General features: G+C 36.7%; 1 protein-coding gene across 1 annotated transcript; it reads right to left on the bottom strand.

Annotated features, from left to right (window-relative positions):
• Nucleotides 1-2,574: 2,574 nt before the first annotated feature.
• On the bottom strand, nt 2,575-18,021 carry LOC106067187 (serine protease HTRA2, mitochondrial-like). Its single transcript, XM_013226335.2, has 7 exons — nt 17,418-18,021; nt 16,417-16,618; nt 16,115-16,309; nt 11,212-11,244; nt 9,732-9,846; nt 3,867-4,035; nt 2,575-2,923 (listed from the first exon to the last, which is right to left on the bottom strand). Exons 1-7 carry the CDS (start codon nt 17,873-17,875, stop codon nt 2,758-2,760), a joined length of 1,338 nt encoding a protein of 445 aa, XP_013081789.1. The 5' UTR covers nt 17,876-18,021; the 3' UTR covers nt 2,575-2,757.
• Between the last annotated feature and the right edge of the window lie 368 nt (nt 18,022-18,389).

Below are 18,389 nucleotides of genomic sequence, written 5' to 3' on the forward strand. Positions count from 1 at the left end.
CGTCCAGACAGGAGAGCCAATGTCCCGCTCTCATCCAGGCAGGAGAGCCAATGTTCCGCTCTCATCCAGGCAGGAGAGCCAATGTCCCGCTCTCATCCAGACAGGAGAGCCAATGTCCCGCTCTCATCCAGACAGGAGAGCCAATGTCCCGCTCTCATCCAGACAGGAGAGTCAATGTCCTGCTCTCATCCAGGCAGGAGAGCCAATGTCCCGCTCTCATCCAGGCAGGAGATCCAATGTCCCGCTCTCATCCAGACAGGAGAGCCAATGTCCCGCTCTCATCCAGGCAGGAGATCCAATGTCCCGCTCTCATCCATACAGGAGAGCCAATGTCCCGCTCTCATCCAGGCAGGAGAGCCAATGTCCCGCTCTCATCCAGACAGGAGAGACAATGTCCCGCTCTCATCCGAAAAGTCGATCAATGTCATGCTTTTGATTTAAAATCTTTGGATTAAAAACTAAAACGTACGGTACCACCTTGCAGCGTTTATATTCCTTCTTGATAGTTTATATTCCTTCTTGATCGTTTATATTCCTTCTTGATCGTTTATATTCCTTCTTGATCGTGTCATGTTCGATGCTTTAGCCTCCATTGAAGTACTTCTACAAAAACTAAATATTTGTTCAATTCAATTAATCATTCATTCCCATCTGCTAAAGTTACCTTTGATATAGTTTTCAATTAATGGTCTGCACTATGATATTGCTAAGAAATGTATTACCCAAAATATAGATTTGCAAGAACCAAGTGTGAAGCAATCGGGGTTTTGGACTCAGTGCACTGATGCTTCGAGCCAACAACAAAATGAAATTGATTTTCCTGATGATACAATTCTTTGTGCTACCCTTCGCTGGAAAACTTGAGAAGAAAAGAAAGAAAAAAAAAAAAGCAAATTCGTCGATTTAGAATATAGCTGAATTTCAGGCTATGGAAAAACCAGTTGGTTAGCTCAGAAGCTTTACGGTGGAGAGGCTTAAATATCTTTGAAATCATATTTCTTTTCTCAAAATAAGTTTGCAACCATAATCAAAAGCTTCTTTGAAAACCCGTGTGGCTGCATTTTGTATATCATTGGTCAAAGAATTCCTACCTCGTTGGCCACACATGGAAACTCTAGTTATAATTTCTCAATGCACTGGTGCAAACAAAAAAAAAATTCATTTGGTTAGAGGACTAGAAAGTATTTCTGCATTCTATTCATTCAAGCATTTTATAATTTTGCGTAACTGCCTTTCTTAAAAAAGTATTAAAAAAAATGTTTTCTTGAGGAAGCCAGGTGGCAGCACAACTACCTTTATTTTACAATCCTAGAGTAGGCTATACCGGTACTCAGTATGTATTCAAAATAAACAGACTCTCCGATTTGAGACTTTTTAAACTATGTTAGCTTAAAGACACTGGCTTGAACCAAAACCCAATGGACCTCATTCACCAATAAAAAACAAACAACATTTTGCCACGTGGTTCTCTATATCTTCTATACAAATTACGCAATCCATAAAGGCTGTCACGTGATACGTAATTTTCATTGTTTGATCACTATTATCACGTGGCTAAACGTTGTTTGTTTACGATTGGTGAATGAGGTCCATGAGATCAGACATGTTCAAAGATAAACAAATATGCATGCATGTTCACCAGTAAAGGTGTTGTTGTTTTTTTTAACTTTCTGTCATGGTGAGATGAGTTTTAGAGGAATTGATTATACTTAGAAACATTAGACATTTTTAATTACTGTGTTAGATTTGTTCTCAAACTGGAATATCTCTCTCACATCTAGTACTGAGTATATAATTTAATATAAAGCAAATTATGTCTTTTTTGTTCTTTATGGAAATTAAAATTATCTAGGCACAAATGGTCTCCAAGTTAGAGAGAGACCAATCTCATAGCAGGCCTGAACACTGACATGTAATGTCTTACGATGTGGCAACAAGCTATTGGTCGCCACTGCCCATAGGTTGCGACATCGCAGGTCAGTGTTGAGGTTTTCTATAACGAATGGTCTCGGATAAATACTTTTTTCACTGGCCTCAATCTATAGCCAGGATAGACTAGTTGAAGATGTTGGACTAGATCTCAGTCAGTCTAGAAATTTCTCTTTACAGAAAGATAACTGCATATTCATATATATATATATATATATATATATATATATATATATATATATATATATATATATATATATATATATATATATATATATACATGATATATATATATATATATATATGATATATATAGATATATACATGATATATATAGATATATACATGATATATATATATAAATATATATATATATATATATACATGATATATATATATATATACATATATATATACAGGATATATTTTTTTTTTTCAAAAGTTACATCTTGTGAAAACTTTTTTTTTAACTGTTCATAAGAGCAACAACATAACCATCATCCAAAAGGAGTTCTTAATACATTTTGATAAGTTGCTTATTTCTACAAATGAAATATATTTATTAAATTTTCTAACTGTAGAATTTGCACTCCCCCCACTAAATAAAACCTTACCAACATTGAAAGTCTTAGCAACAAAATGAACTTCTTCAATTCCAAATGTTTATTATGGAGTCAAGGATAGAACTGTGACTACAGTTCATAAGATTCATAAAACAACAGCCATTTTTTTTTTTCTAGTGATGACATTAATATTGTATCATGTTTTATAAATATATTTTTCTATGTACAGATTCACAACATAATCTATAGGTCCTTAGCTTGATCTTCAAATAGTTTGCTTGGTGTCAATAGGGATCACTTTTTTTTCACTTCCGCGGATGAGTGTCACCTTAAGATAATCAGATTTCTCCACGGCATCATATACGTCAGCAGCTGACTTGATGGGAGTGCCACTTATATCAATGATAATGTCACCTGCGAGAATGCCTCCACTATTTCATTTGAAATGAAGATATTAAAAAGATTCATTAAAACCAGGAAAAAATTCATTTTCATTTGGTTAGCAAAATATAAGTATTAGTGTAAACCTGTTCCCTCCTGAATAACCATTTTTTCCATGTGTGAAGCAGGGTTATTTCTTGTTAGGCTGTTGGGCACAAATGACCTGAGCTAGTATGTTAATGTCTTAAGAAACTTTGGATATGAGTTTGGTTAGTTGAATGAGGATTGTTTTCTTTAATTTGTGTTAGTGAATCAGTATTTGTAAATTTCAATTGGAGCATTGTGAAATTATTCCTTTGTACCGGAAGTATTTATTGATTATAGTTGGATTGTGCTTCTGCAATCAGAGCGATACCAGCGACCTGAGAATCTGTGAGTTATTTTCTTTAGTTCACTCCCACGTCTTAACAGTATTATAACAGTTTACTATAATTAAAATCTACAACATATGGAAATATGAATTAATGATAATAATTACAACCATGTTTCAGAACTCCAAATGTTATGTCTTTAAGGATGAGTGGCATTAACTTCCTATCAAGGTATAGACTCTAGTTCAAAAATATTCCAATGTGTGATCCGGCTGTTCTTCTTTGATTGTATTTTCATAAACTTAAAGAGATCCACAAGTTATGAACTTAACCAGGTTTTTCTTGCTAAAAAATGTCTAAGGCATCTGACCAGTATTACTTTATACTGGCCATCAGAAAATGGCATATTGTCAGAACAAAAAGTCAATTTTATAAAGTACATGAGAAAGTATGAAATTAAAAAGGGAAAGATCTTTGAACTAGTGAACTATTAAGAAAAAAATAAACTGAAATTTAAAAAGAAAAACTCAGTTCAATCTGAATAGCGTCATCTAGGAAGAAAATGACCAATATAATATTATCCTGATAAATCCTATTGATTGTAATGTAGCCAACAACTTACATGTGTGCAGGAGAGCCTGGGATGACCTTGTACACAAAGACACCTCCATCTACATCAGGAAAATTGGGCATCTTGATATTATTTTTTAAATCCCGCATGACATTTTCTGTCAAGGTCAGCATTGTGATTCCCATGTAGCGTCTCTTTAGGAAACCATTTTCTCTTTGACCTGCACAACAATTGAGACTAATAAACATACCAGTAGTTCAAAGTAAGTTCTTATCATTTCCATTTTTACTGAGCTTATATCAAGTCACTCCATCTGTCTGGTCAAAATTGTTTAAACTTTGCACAATTATTCATTGAGTCAATCAAAATTAACCAATTAGTTAATCCATTAGTCATAATTAATTAATTTTGTTTTATATGGACTCTTGTCAAGGCTAATGTAGAGAATTAGGTCATTCGTTAAAAATTTTAAAATAACAATACACTAATAAAACCTTGTATTTTTAAGTACTTGAATAGTTCAGCAGCAAAACATGGCCTTCCATCAAGAAACTTTCTTTTTTTATATGTCCCTTATAAAAAAGAGTGAATGGGACTCTTGTCAACTTGCAAGAGCAGGAGAGTAACTTATTCAATTGTGTGCTGTTATGATTGATGCAAAATAATTGATGTCATTTCAGATAATTTAAGCAAGGTTTTTAAGTATTTTAAAAATATTTAACGTTTTCTTTTGTAGCTGGATTAATACAATTAAAGTCACAAACTCCATTTCATTTCTTTTTATTTGCATTCATTCTAGAGCTCTGACAACTCTTCTAGTCTAGATCAAGACCTAGACACAGCATTTGTATATTTTTTAATAGAATAGATATATATGTGATTTGGTCTAGACTATACCGCAATGAAACACTAAAAGCAGAAAATAAATTAAATTGAGGAATAATCAAATTTGTTTTTAAAAATAAACCATTTCTTAAATTTAAGTGTCAAATATTTAGCTAGCGATTTACTTTGGTCATCACATTCATCTATCCAGTAGTCTGTTGGACTATTGGGGCACCACAAATTAATAGATCTAGGAACTATATACTATTATTTGTTAAAAAAAAAAAAGATTTATAAATAACATAATATTAAAACTTCTATTCCAATCATCTTTTTAGTATGGTGTAGCAGAGAGTAGACTAGATCTAGACTAACCAGGTAATTAAACAATACAAGTGAGTTAGGAGAGTATGTGTGTTGATTGGCCTCTTTAGCCACATGAGAAGTTGCATTGGGAGAAGATCATGACATAAAATGCCTCACAGAGCAGATTTAGACAGTCTATGTGAACTATACAGCATAGCTATATGGATCTAGATGTAGACCTATGAAGTTGTTTAATTTTAAATATGATATTGTAACTGTCAATTTTCAAAGAAATTATTAGAATGGTTAATTTTACACATATATAGGCCTACATTTGTTTATGCAGTTATGTCCCAATAAAAATGGATACATAAGCTACTGCAAGTTCAGATTAAATACATAAATGTGGGGTAAAATACATAATGAACAAAGTACTGCTTATGTGTTGTTTCTATCTGGAGTGTTTCAGGCCTTCTAGAATAATAACCTGCATCAGGTTTAATCCCAACTCTGTATTTTTGCAAATAATCTATTTCTCAATCAGTTTCATTTAAAATTTACAGCATTAATGACATGTTTTCAATTGAAAAATAGATCTGCAAAATACATAGATTATACAAAAGAAAAACTAACTTACAACCCCAAATCATTTGTTTTGCAAGAGAAGATAAGGTAGTAAATATACTGACTAGAGGTGCACCGGATAGTACTTTTTGATATTCAGCTGGAGCCAAATATTGCCAGATAGTAAAATATGGTATTCAGCAGGAGCCGAATACCTACATGTCTTGTAATGTCTAGTTGCTAATGTAAATCTCTCATAGGTAAAGTGCAATCTGGCTTGTATAGTGGGTGCGGATGTATGTGTTCATGAATTTCAGACCAACAACTGGTCATCAGGCTTGTAATTTTAAGTCCAAGGACTGCTTCTGGCTTCAGGGGCTTAATACTGATAGTACCGGTAGCTGTTAGTTAATAGTTGGAATCTGAAGCGTTCTATATTTATTGTTTTAGATTTATTCATTTGCTATAAATATACCTATTTATAGCTTGAACCTTAGATGATGCAGAAGCATAGATTAAATTGTAGTCTGGTCTATTATTGAGATCCATGTTTAAATCTACAGCTATGCAGATCTAAGAGCATTAGGAAAACCAAATATAGAAGAAAAAACCCATCTACCTGGTCAATAGAGGTAATGGGCCTACTCATGTAGTCCTAGTCTGGTGTGTATAGTTGATGGTGTTACCATCACGTTTTTTTTTTCCTTGAGCATATGCAATAGTGTTGAGTGGTGAGGCAAAAAAAATAACACATTGGCATTGTCAGTCAAGCATGTAGAAATCTGAGCCTTGTACTTTTTTCTACTAAATAAATAGTTTGTGTTCTGTGTAGCAAAATGTCACTTGTTTAGGTGTATGATCTTTAGTCCATCTAACTAATTGAGATTTATATCCAAGTAAGCAAACTAGGCATTCGTGAAGAGGTGTGGCCTGTAGTCCAGCCACATGATTGAGATGTTTCTCCAAATAAGCAAATTCATTGTCCGGTTACCCCTGTAGAATTGTGGCTTGAAGTCCAGTCCCTAATTAAGATTAGCTACTAAGTAAACAAAGTCAGAGAGTACCTACAACCATCGTATTTGACTTGTGGTCACCTGTCTATAAACAAACTCAATGTGATGGACTAAATAAATATAAAGAGGTGGGAGTTGTTCATCTCTACTTTTGTTACATGTGTTACATGAAGTCCAGCCCCCTTATTAAAGGTTCTTCTCCAAGTAAACAAACTCAGTTCCCTCTTAACCCTTTCATCACTATGCAGTTGCCTACAAATAACTGTCCCATCCCTAACAAAAGGGGCATAACTCCGTATTTTTGACAACATATGTATTTTAAAAATTCACAGAAAAAAAACTAATGAAGCAAATTAAGTCAAATTTTGAAAGATTAAAGACAAATGGATAAAGTTTAATATAAACCAAAAATAATGCCAATATAAGACAAAAGTACAACCAAAAAAAATGTTTATGGAGCACTTGACGTTAAGCATGACTTGGAAGTGTCAGTGAGTTATGAAATTTAGAGAAACATTCTCCTTTACAGAGTCTTATTTGACAGAGATTACATCCATAAACAGTTTCATGTGCTCTGTTTCTTTTTCCAAACTGTTTGTTCTTCATACACCAATGGCAGGCACGTTTGTTTCCCACCATTCGAATGAGCCTATGCTCAAGAAGATCACTCATGCCAACTCCTTGAGATGCTTCCTTTTACGAACAATGTTTCCCTTTAGAAGGGCTGTGCTTATCTCAAGCCGAAACTCTAGATGTCCTAGTGATAGGCTTTTGGGTCTGGGCCTGTGAGAGGTAGCATAAATGATCCAGCTGTTGATGACAGCAGTCTGGAGGAGAAATCGAAAAATGTATCTCCACCATTTGACAGATTTCCTTCCTACTGGATAGTAGCTGATCAAATCTGTCAACACCTCCCATTGATTTGTTGTAGGTATTAACAGCAGATGGGACTTTCACTTGAAAGTTGCCACCTGGTCCTCGGCGAGTAATTTCAGCGGTACCTGAAGTGGTGTTGGTACTCAAAAGAGTGACACAATGTTTATCCTTCCAGGCTGTAGCAACGAGATTCCCTTTCTGCCTAATCATGACGTCACCCTTTTTAAATTTTTTTAATGCCTTGGGTTTGAGATCAAGAGGCCAACCTTTTCTGTTAGGTCTTATTGTTGAACAGCAATAGGTTTGCTGATGCAAAAGGTCCTCTGCTAACTGAACTGAGCTAAAATAATTGTCAAAGAAGAAATGAAGTCTCTTTCCTAAAAACTTTTCACCTAATTCAGTAACTATATAATGTCCAGTTCCATGAGGCATAGGATCCTCAACTTTACCAGTATAAATACTGAAATTCAACAGATACCCCATAGATGCATCTGTTGCGCACCAGACCTTGATGCCCCAAGGGTTAGGTTTTCCTTTGATGTACTGCTTCCACATGAGTCTCCCATTGAAAGGTATCATTGCCTCATCTAGGCTAATATTTTTGCCAGCAGCAAATCTTGTAGCAATATTAGTCCTAATTAGGTCTAAAAAAGGTCTGACTTGTCTTTCCCATAGAACCAGCCACCCCATCAACTCTCAGGCGTTCATCTGATGCCCAGTACATTTTGTATTCAGCTTGATTTCTGAAGCAGTTGTAGGCTGCCATGCTCTGTCGACTTTGCCTTCTTTTTGTTGACGATAATTGGCATATAAGTTAGTTTGCACAGCTATATGCTCATAAAAGTTTTCAGGTATTAGAAGGCTAAAATAATTAAAAGGAGTAGCATCATATGGTAGATCATGTGTTGGTCCACATATTTCAGTAAAATTCTCTACCACAACATCAGTAGTAGTAGCACTCCAATCTCCACTGTCATTGTTTAGATCTACTAGATCTAGGCTAGTTTCATCTTCACTATCACTAGAATCGGACCCAAATGGCTCCAATGAAATGTCAATATCACTTTCCCCATCATTATTTTCAGGTTCTAGATATAAAACTTGTGTATTACCTTTGTAATCATATCCAGTATAGTCTCTAAACATACTCAAAATATCTTCAATTTTCGCCCGATGGCAAAAAAAAAAGACGATTTTTAAAAATTCACAAAAAGTTGATCGTTTAAGCTAGAATCATCAAATAAGCATGTAAAAATAGCACTGTTATCGCTCTCTAATGTCAGAGTTAGAAAAGGTATAAAATAAATTATTAAAAACTCAAAATAGCGCCGGTAACGAAACAACCTAAAATCGGCGACTCCCGGCAACTCTAGTTGCCAAATGGTTAAGATTTGACCTCTAGACAGTGTCAACATGTTGACATCAATGAACTCAATGTTATGGACTAAACAAACAAAGGAAGGTGGGGGTTGTTCATCTTTACCCCTGGAGATATACCCGCACATCTAGACAGATGTCTGGTCAGCGTGACGTAGTTAAAAATATTACATGTTAACTAGCCTACTCAAAGGTCAAGACAACATTTTCAAATGTGCCAGCCATCGCTGCTATGTATGTAATTCGAATTAATAATGTAAAGTATTATTTCTATTTAGATTAACACTCCTTGTCTTTGTACTAAAAGATGTTTGGTGCATAGTCATAGTTTTAAAAGCACATTCTTTTATTTGATACAAAAACGTTAATGTATTTCAGAACTGACATTTTTTAATCATGTCCACTTTATAAATATTGGCAGATTTTTATTGACATAGATATTTAGTTTTACGACATTTGATAAAATAAAATAAATGAGAAATGGACAAGCTCTCATCCAAATCACAATAAAAAAAAGATGATGCTTATTATAAGCTATCCCGACAAGATCAACGTCTAATCTTTCGACTCAGGACCGGACACAACAGAATGCAACAACATATGTACCAGAAGCTCAAAATTGGAACTGGTGAAATCTGCCCATGTGGAGTGTCATCAAAGAATGCCGACCATGTCCTCTAAAACTACTCTCTTTACCAAGAGGCTCGTACAAGATATTGGCCCCAAAACACCCCAATAGAAAGAAAACTATATGGAGAGCTCCCTGATTTGGAAACCACTGAGCAGTTCATCTCACATATTGGTCTAGTCATCTGAACGCTCTAACATAAAAATGAGAACGAAGAAGAAAAAGAATTTCTTCAAGTCTACAGATACTGGTAGTGTATTTTCCATATCTTGTGTAGGATGTGTCACCACTAAATTAACAAGTTACTATTGTACTGGAATAACTCACCATTTTTCATAAGTTCTTCTGCCTTCACAAGAAACTTGATGGCATAGTCAGAAGGAATAGCAAAGGAAATTCCAGTTGTTACTTTCATGGTATTTATACCAATGGCTTGACCATCCTGAAAGAATACATATACAGAACTATGGCTACAAGAGTTAAGAAACAAGTTGTACACATGTCAAGGGCATAGTCAGGATTTTTAAAAATGTAATGACAAAGAAAGGAAACTTGTACAACTATAAAAAAAAATTCTCCATTTTTCTGTATATGTCTCCATTTTATGTATATATTAGATAAGATAAAAGTTAGTTTTTTATTTAGGAATTCCAAAGCAAATTTGGGACATGTTTAGATGGTAGCAATGGTAATTCTTTACACTTAACATTCTGCTACAATTATATTTTTTTTTTCTGGTAATAATGAAGAGTACATAGAAAATAATTAATTGAAGTCTGTATCTGACATATTGCCCAAATTGAGATAACAAACTTTATCAGTGCTGTTATAAATATTCAATGTTTTTCAAAGATAACTCTCTGGTTCAGAACTATATCAAATCTGGGTCATGACATTCACAGCACAAGTCAATACTCTTCACCTTTTTACTAAACACATTCCTGTCCCAGGTGTAAAAAAAAAAATGTTTACTTCAGTCAAAAAGGAGCTTCAGAAATGCATTTTTCAAGCGACTACAGGACACTATCCATCCCAGGAAAGTATAAATATGCAGGTTGGTCAAAAAATTAAAAAACAAAAGGAGTCACAAACCACTGCTGAAATGTGAGGACACTGAATACACATATAAGACAGGAGAAGGGTGAACTCTTTTAAAGTGTTGTGTCTCATAAAAGAGCTCCAATGTCTGTCAATGAAAAAAACAAGGAAGTCTTTGGGGGGAAGAAGTCAACTGATCATTGATTATAGACTTATTAGATGATGCAACCTTTCTCAGGTCTTCAAGATATGTCATGAATGATTATTTGCATAGTACAAAGAGAAAAATAATCTGTCTCTGACCCAGAGCAAGCAAACCCAGGACAGAGTTAATTCAAACATAATGACTTGATTCAATTCTTTTGACTCTCAGTGAAGAATAGCGCTGCAACAATCTGATCTCTTCCACGTTTGCTTTACAAACACAGCGACTAAATACAAAAAGGAATGCATGGTGTTAGTGAACAAGAGAGAGAGATAATTTCCAGTGAGTGTCATTTTTCTAACAAAGTACAATCTGAAGAAAATGTGCATGCAATTCCAAACATAATTTGTTTGAATTATGAAGTACCATGAAAATTTGTTTCCTCTGAGAAATCTCTGAGTTAATATAGTACTTTTAGTACTTGCGTGAGATATTTTAATTTTTATTTAGGGAGGGATGGGAGGAGCCCAAATCCTCCCTATGTCTATGCCCATGAGATCATATTATTAAAAAAAAAAAAATACATGTTTATCTTGAAGTAAATACATATAAAAAAATACATACCAAATTGACAAGAGGTCCACCTGAATTTCCAAACTATAGAAGAAAAAAAGGCTTATGTTTGTAAAGAAAAAAAAATCAAAACTAAAAAAGCTAAATGAAACTTTAATGTTTCAATTTAATACTAATTAACTTTTTGAGATAACTGCAGGCATGCGAACCTACATTATAATTTTATTTCAATGGAAAACTACTTGCTCTTCTTTAATTGTGAAAATTAGACAATTTCTGTCATCACTAAAACCTAATCTTTAAATTCATTAGATCAACGAATCCATTTTATTTATGCTGGATTAAACAATTCAAAAATTATGTTCTATTTATATAATATCATTGCCTCAAACAATTTAGTGCTTTCCTAAGAAATATTTTATTGGTTTCAAAGGTTGTCATGGCCAGGGGTGTCAATGGGGTTAAGCTCCCATTGTCTATAAAGTACTCCTAATGGCATGCGTCTCAAATAGCCTCTGACAACTAAGTCCAGCACCTGGCCTGCTCGTGTGGCTTAGATATTAAGCCCGGCGAAACTGCTCTTACTAACAGGTGAAGGGGTGAAGGCGGATACCTGGCGCCACAAAACCGGGAGCTTCGGGCAGATGGAGCTCGTCAGCCTAGTAAGGCAGTTCATCTAGGAGAGGGGTACTCTGACTTCAAACCCCCGCTGCCTTGCGGTACTGAGGCTTCAGGAGACAACCTCGAGGAGAAATCAGGAGTGAAGCCCCTTAGGCGTTGGGAGTATCAGCTATGAAATTCCCTCCGGCAGCTTCTGCAACTGAGTTGGTGCCAAATGTAATGTGATGCGTTCCTTTGGATCACATCAGCAAGGTCGAGAGAGGGATCATGACGCATGGGCCACCCATGACCCCTTTATCCAAGGCCCAGGAATGCGCCCCGGAGAGGAAACTCTGGTGCTGCTGCAAAGCGGCTAAAACAACACGGGAGACAACAGTTACGGGTTATAAGTCCAACTTGATTGGCGTAATGTATGGACGCCACGGGTTGTCTCTGACGGTGGGAGAGGTCTTCGCGCCTCACTGATCAGCTACCGTCCGCCTCAACCTGGGCAGCCCCCAGTCAGTTAGGTGCTGATCCGCCACAGCCTGCCTGCTCTAATGGGTTCTTAGAGCTTAGTTTAAAACGACAAGTATGCTGGAAACTTGCACCAAGCAACAAAAGAAGAAAAATTAAACTGAAAAAGAAAATCCGTGTCATGCGACTGGCCACTTGGAATGTCAGGACAATGTGTCCTGGTCTCACTGATGATCTAAGGCAGATCGACGATGCAAGGAAGACGGCAGTTATAAACAACGAGCTAAAAAGGCTACATATTGACATTGCAGCCCTGCAAGAAACCCGACTGGCCGAAAACGGCATGCTCCGCGAGACTGACTACACTTTCTTTTGGAAAGGGAAAGCACAGGATGAGACTCGAATACATGGTGTGGGCTTTGCTGTCAAGAACAGTCTTCTTCCCATGATAGTCCCCCCGGTTGGTGGCTCGGAACGGCTACTAAGCATAAGTATGATGACAGCATCTGGAAAAGTGACTCTAATTAGTGCCTATGCCCCCACACTATGCTCGCCTCAGGAGGACAAAGACAAGTTCTATGAAGACCTCAAAGAAGCCATTGCAAACATTCCTCAAAAAGAACATATGATCCTTCTAGGTGACTTCAATGCCAGAGTAGGATCAGATCACACTACCTGGCCAGACTGTCTTGGGCTTTTTGGAATCGGAAAGATGAATGAGAACGAACAAAGACTGCTTGAATTCTGCACATACCATAAGCTCTGCATTACCAACACATACTTCAGAACAAAACCACAGCACTGTGTCTCATGGAGGCACCCTAGGTCTGGGCACTGGCACCAGCTGGATATGATACTGACACGAAAAAAGGACATTGGAAATATACTGCTGACACGTAGCTACCAAAGCGCGGATTGTGATACTGATCATACTTTAGTGTCATGCCGGACAAGACTGCTGCCAACTAAGATCCACACTTCACAGGGAAAAAGAAAATCACGCCTGAATACTACTAGCACAAAAAATCCTGATCTTTGCACCGAATTTGAGAACAAATTAGAGGAAGCTTTTAAAAACTTCTCTGTGACTGAGGTAGAAAAAAGCTGGACGTTTATGCGTGATACAATCTACCAAACATCATCACTGGTCTTTGGAAACAAAACCAAGAAAAGCGAAGACTGGTTTGAAGCTAGTCTACCAGAAATGGAAACTGCCACTACGAACAAGAGAGCAGCCATGCTAATCTACAAGAAGGATCCCACCCCAAGCAACTTAATAAGGCTCAGAGCTGCACGTAACAATGCCCAAAGAGTAGCGAGACAATGTGCTAACAAATACTGGCAGGAGCTATGCGAAGATATTCAATCTTGTGCCGACTGTGGTAACATAACAGGACTATATGAGGGCATGAGAAAAGCCTTTGGACCTCACACCAGCAAGTGTGCTCCACTCAAGTCAAAAGATGGCTCAATCATCAGCGATCGTGCGCTGCAAATGGAACGATGGGTAGAACACTATGCAGAACTCTACCAGATTGAAAACGCCATCTCACCAAATGCTGTTTCCAACTTCCCATCACTTCCAGTTTTGACGGAATTAGACGAAACGCCCTCAGTAAAGGAGCTGAGCATTGCCATTGACATGCTTGCACATGGGAAAACACCCGGAGGAGATGGCATTCCTGCTGAAGTAATTCAGGCTGGAAAACATGCCCTAATCAAACCACTCCATGAACTGCTAAGCTTGTGCTGGGAACAAGGAATGGTCCCCCAGGAATTGAAAGACTCCAACATTGTTACAATTTATAAAAAAAAAGGCGACCGCTCTGATTGTAACAATTACAGGGGCATCTCACTGCTTAGCATAGTCGGAAAGGCTTTTGCTAGAGTGTTACTAAAGCGATTACAGATCCTGGCAGATCGTGTTTATCCAGAGTCGCAGTGTGGCTTTAGGGCAGGAAGATCTACAACAGATATGATTTTCTCTCTGCGGCAGCTACAGGAGAAGAGCAGAGAACAAAAGCAGCCCCTCTTCATAGCTTTTATTGATTTGACCAAGGCCTTTGACCTTGTTAGCAGAAGCGGTCTGTTTGCTGTACTAGAGAGAATCGGCTGTCCAAATAAGTTAAGAAAACTAGTGTCAGCTTTTCACGAAAATATGCAGGGCACCGTTCAGTTTGAAAGTTCTTCCTCCAGGCCATTCTCCATTAAGAGCGGTGTAAAACAAGGATGTGTACTGGCCCCTACACTTTTTGGCATCTTCTTCTCAGTCGTACTATCCAGTGCTTTTAAATCCCTGGAAGACGGAATATACATCCATAGCAGATCCGATGGAAGGCTCTTTAACCTGGCACGTCTTAAAGCCAAAACGAAAAGGCGTCGTATCTTGATAAGGGAGCTGCTGTTTGCCGATGACGCGGCACTCGTATCTCACTCACAAGGAGGTCTACAGAAGCTAGTGAACGCCTTAGCAGCTGCTTGTCAAGAGTTTAGCCTTACTATAAGTCTCTCCAAGACCGAAATCCTCGCACAAGACGTTGCAGAAATACCTATAATACAAATTGGGAACCACACCCTTTCAGTGGTGCAGGAATTTACCTACTTGGGTTCAACAATTGTCAGTAACCTAGACTTAGACATCGAGCTAACAAAAAGGATAGGAAAAGCTACCACAGCATTGGCGAAACTCTCCAAGCGCGTCTGGGAAAATGGTAAATTGACCACAGCGACCAAAATCCTAGTCTACAACGCCTGTGTTGTGAGCACTCTCCTTTATGGCAGTGAAAGCTGGTCAACATACATGTACCAAGAGCACAGATTGAATAGTTTCCACTTGCGCTGCCTGAGACGCATAATGGGCATCTCTTGGAGGGACCATGTCTCCAATCAGGAAGTTTTGAGACTGGCCAATATGAACAGCATGTATGCTCTCCTGACACAAAGGAGATTACGCTGGCTCGGACATGTCACCCGCATGCCAGATGGTAGAATCCCGAAAGATATCTTATATGCTGAGCTTGTGGAAGGAGTCAGACCCAAGGGCCGCCCAAGACTAACATATAGAGATGTCTGCAAGCGAGACATGAGAGCCTCAGGCATCAGTGAAAGTATGTGGGAAAACATAGCCAAAGACCGGAGTGCATGGAGACAGACTGTGCGTGCTGGGACAACCCTTGCTGAGAACAAAAGAATTGAAGCGGCTTTAATCAAGAGGGAAAAAAAGAAAGCTGCCCTGTCTGCTAGCCCTAAATCAGAGGCATACAAGTGTACGAATTGTGGCAGGGTCTGCCGTTCTAGAATTGGCTTGATTAGCCACACCAGATTCTTCCCCGTCTCAAGATTAAGCCAAAACCAGTGACTCACTTGGGCGCATCCATTGCCTTTCGAGACAAAAGGAGCCATATTTTATTGTAAAAGACAATTCTGTCTGGCCATTATTCTATCTTTCAATAAAATTAAAATAAATTGAAGCAATCTAATAAAAATTTTAAAGTCAAATTAGCAATTTTAATAAAGATAAATTTAGATCTATACCGTTATCAATAAGAATACTTGTTAAAAAACACAAGTACTGGTTCACCAGATGAATGGTATAGAAAGGTATTAAATGCTCAGATGTAAAAAAAAATATTATGTGGTCAGTAATATTGCAGGCATGGTGGCTGAGTGGTAACTGGGGGGTTCCGAGCAATCCTGTTGAAGACAGGGACCTTTAATTTTGGGATCTTTGGGTGCCCGGGTTCAGAAACCAAGTGCTTTACCACTCAACCATCATACCTTCAAATTAATACTATACTAAGTGGACATTAGATGAAGCATTTCAAAATTCAAACAGTTTAAGACATAGTGGTATTTAAAAACCAATGAAATATATTACATTTATGACAGCATCTGTTTGTATGTAATCCATATCTTTATTCCGTAATCCTAATTCTCTACTGGCACGTTGAACACTACTGACTATGCCACAGGTTACAGTATTGCTCAAAGACAGAGGACTCCCCATGGCAATGACCCATTCACCTGGACGAATGGTTGATGAGGTTCCCAGAGGTATGATAGGCAAATTGTTCTATAAATTAAAAGAAAAATTGTGAACTATTCAAACAAAAGCAATATTAAAAATATTACATAAACAGATACAATTTATGTAAATCAATAATGTAAATAAGTAGTTACTGCTGTAATTTTCACAGTTGCTAAATCTGAGATTGGATCCACAGCTGTCACTTGACCCTCCATGACTCGTCCATCCTGTAGCTTGACACTGACAGTCGACTTATTAGCAACAACATGAGCATTTGTAAGAATGATTCCATTGCTTCTAACAATAAACCCTGAGCCATTTGATAAAGTCACTGGCCGTCCAGTAAATGGGTGTCTGAAGATTAGAAAACAAATCCATTACTGGTGCTATCATACCTAAACAATTACAGTTTAGTGAAATATGCCACTATCATAGCTAATAGATCCATCGATACGGTCCAAATATGAAAACAGCCTTAACGTAACATTCATTATCAAGTAGCTAGATGTAGTTATATAGATTTAGATCTATCAGCCTTTATAATGGTTTAAATACTTAATCTATAAATCTTATACATATTTATACCAGTTCAAATCTGTCAGTTTATTTCTTTCTTGTACAAAACATAACTTGGATATCTGCTTATTGGAGATTTTCATGTATGGCAGACAAACTATAAATAGCTAGTTTGAGATGTACATTGTGTACAAAATAAATGAAAGGTTGATGAATTTTGTTAAAAGTTATTCAATAATTTTTGTGCACTCTTTAGCACTGCAGAATAAAAGTTATTCTGTTAGTAGCATAAAAACTTCAATATGGAGGAAACATTAGACTTTCACTCTGTAACTTAAAACTTGAGGAAACATTATGTAACTTACAACCTTTTTTTCAAAACAAATTGGCAAATAACTAGCGATAATAAAGAAGATCTGATAGAAAGATCAACTGCTACACATTGAGATATTGTCAAAATTATAGCTCAATTTTTTTTGTTGTTGGGTACAATGAAGTTCAATTTATTTGGTGCCCTGAAATTGTTTTGTTTATTATGGCATGAAAATTCCATAGGCATTATAGAGGCTTATAAGCCTTATTACTCAGTACTGTTCACAACTACAAGTTCATCACATTAATAACATCATTAGTTTACCTTCCTTTAATTTCAAGAAATACTACAGCTGGTCCTGCTTTTTGCACAACATCTGCAATAAAATTGTTTTTATTATTACTGTCAGCATAAACTTTTGACTTGGGCACACCAGACACTCCTAAGACATCAAAGAGATATGCAGCTCCGAATCCCAGGAGACCAGCAAACGCGAATTTACTAAACTGTGTTAGCCTAAAGAAGACAGTTCGATTTGTCTTTTCTGTGCCAGAAGAGTTGTGTACGAATTTTCTGTTAAATGCAATATTTTTTTGATCATATTTCCGAGACAAACTGTTGTTTGCTTGATGAACGTTGTAACTGAGAAGTTTAAATTTAATAGCGCTTAAATTTAGTGATGCGTAGTTACAGTTCTTATTCGCATAGTCGACCTTGAGACCAGAGCCTTTCAGTTGAAAACAAACTAGCGGTAAAGGCCTGGAAATCCTGAATGCAAACATGATTCCATCGACGACTTAGATCTATGTTAAACTTATTAAAGCCTATAGATCTAACTAGATCTATGAAGCTTATGAATCTGTAACAGAATCGAAACGAAAACAACAGTTCATGATGTCAATAGTGGATTCTAAGTTCTTTTGAAAGATAGTTTCGAATACCGGTATTCATTCCTCCAAATTTGCAACTTATGTTTCGAAATAAATAATGTTTTATCTTAAATTGTAAATTTAAAAAATAGGTAAAATATCGTTTAATTCTGAGATAGCAGTTTGTGACTATAATTTAGATAGAATGAAAAATAAAATTCGAAAACTACCGTAAACATTACCATATGGCTAACAAAATCTAAAATATCTTATAGAATGCCAAATTAGTTTTTTTCTATTTTAAAACACTATTTTTAGCGGCTCCCGTAAGGTTTGTGCAAAATGTCCGTCTGTCACACTCAGATCTCGAAAACTAGAAAAGAAAGGAAAAATATTATTTCACCATGCGATGCGGCTTGAAAAGTTT

The sequence above is a fragment of the Biomphalaria glabrata genome, chromosome 1, assembly GCF_947242115.1.
Source record: "Biomphalaria glabrata chromosome 1, xgBioGlab47.1, whole genome shotgun sequence".
NCBI lineage: Eukaryota > Metazoa > Mollusca > Gastropoda > Planorbidae > Biomphalaria > Biomphalaria glabrata.

What these genes read in the sequence shown, in the direction of transcription:
- LOC106067187 (XM_013226335.2), bottom strand. Translation starts at nt 17,875, where the DNA reads ATGTTTGCATTCAGGATTTCCAGGCCTTTACCGCTAGTTTGTTTTCAA. An exon ending in CAACTGTGAAAATTACAGCA is followed by an intron (nt 16,310 to 16,416) that starts GTAACTACTTAT and finishes TTTAATTTATAG; the next exon opens with AACAATTTGCCTATCATACC. An exon ending in AGAAGAACTTATGAAAAATG is followed by an intron (nt 4,036 to 9,731) that starts GTGAGTTATTCC and finishes ATTGTTGTGCAG; the next exon opens with GTCAAAGAGAAAATGGTTTC.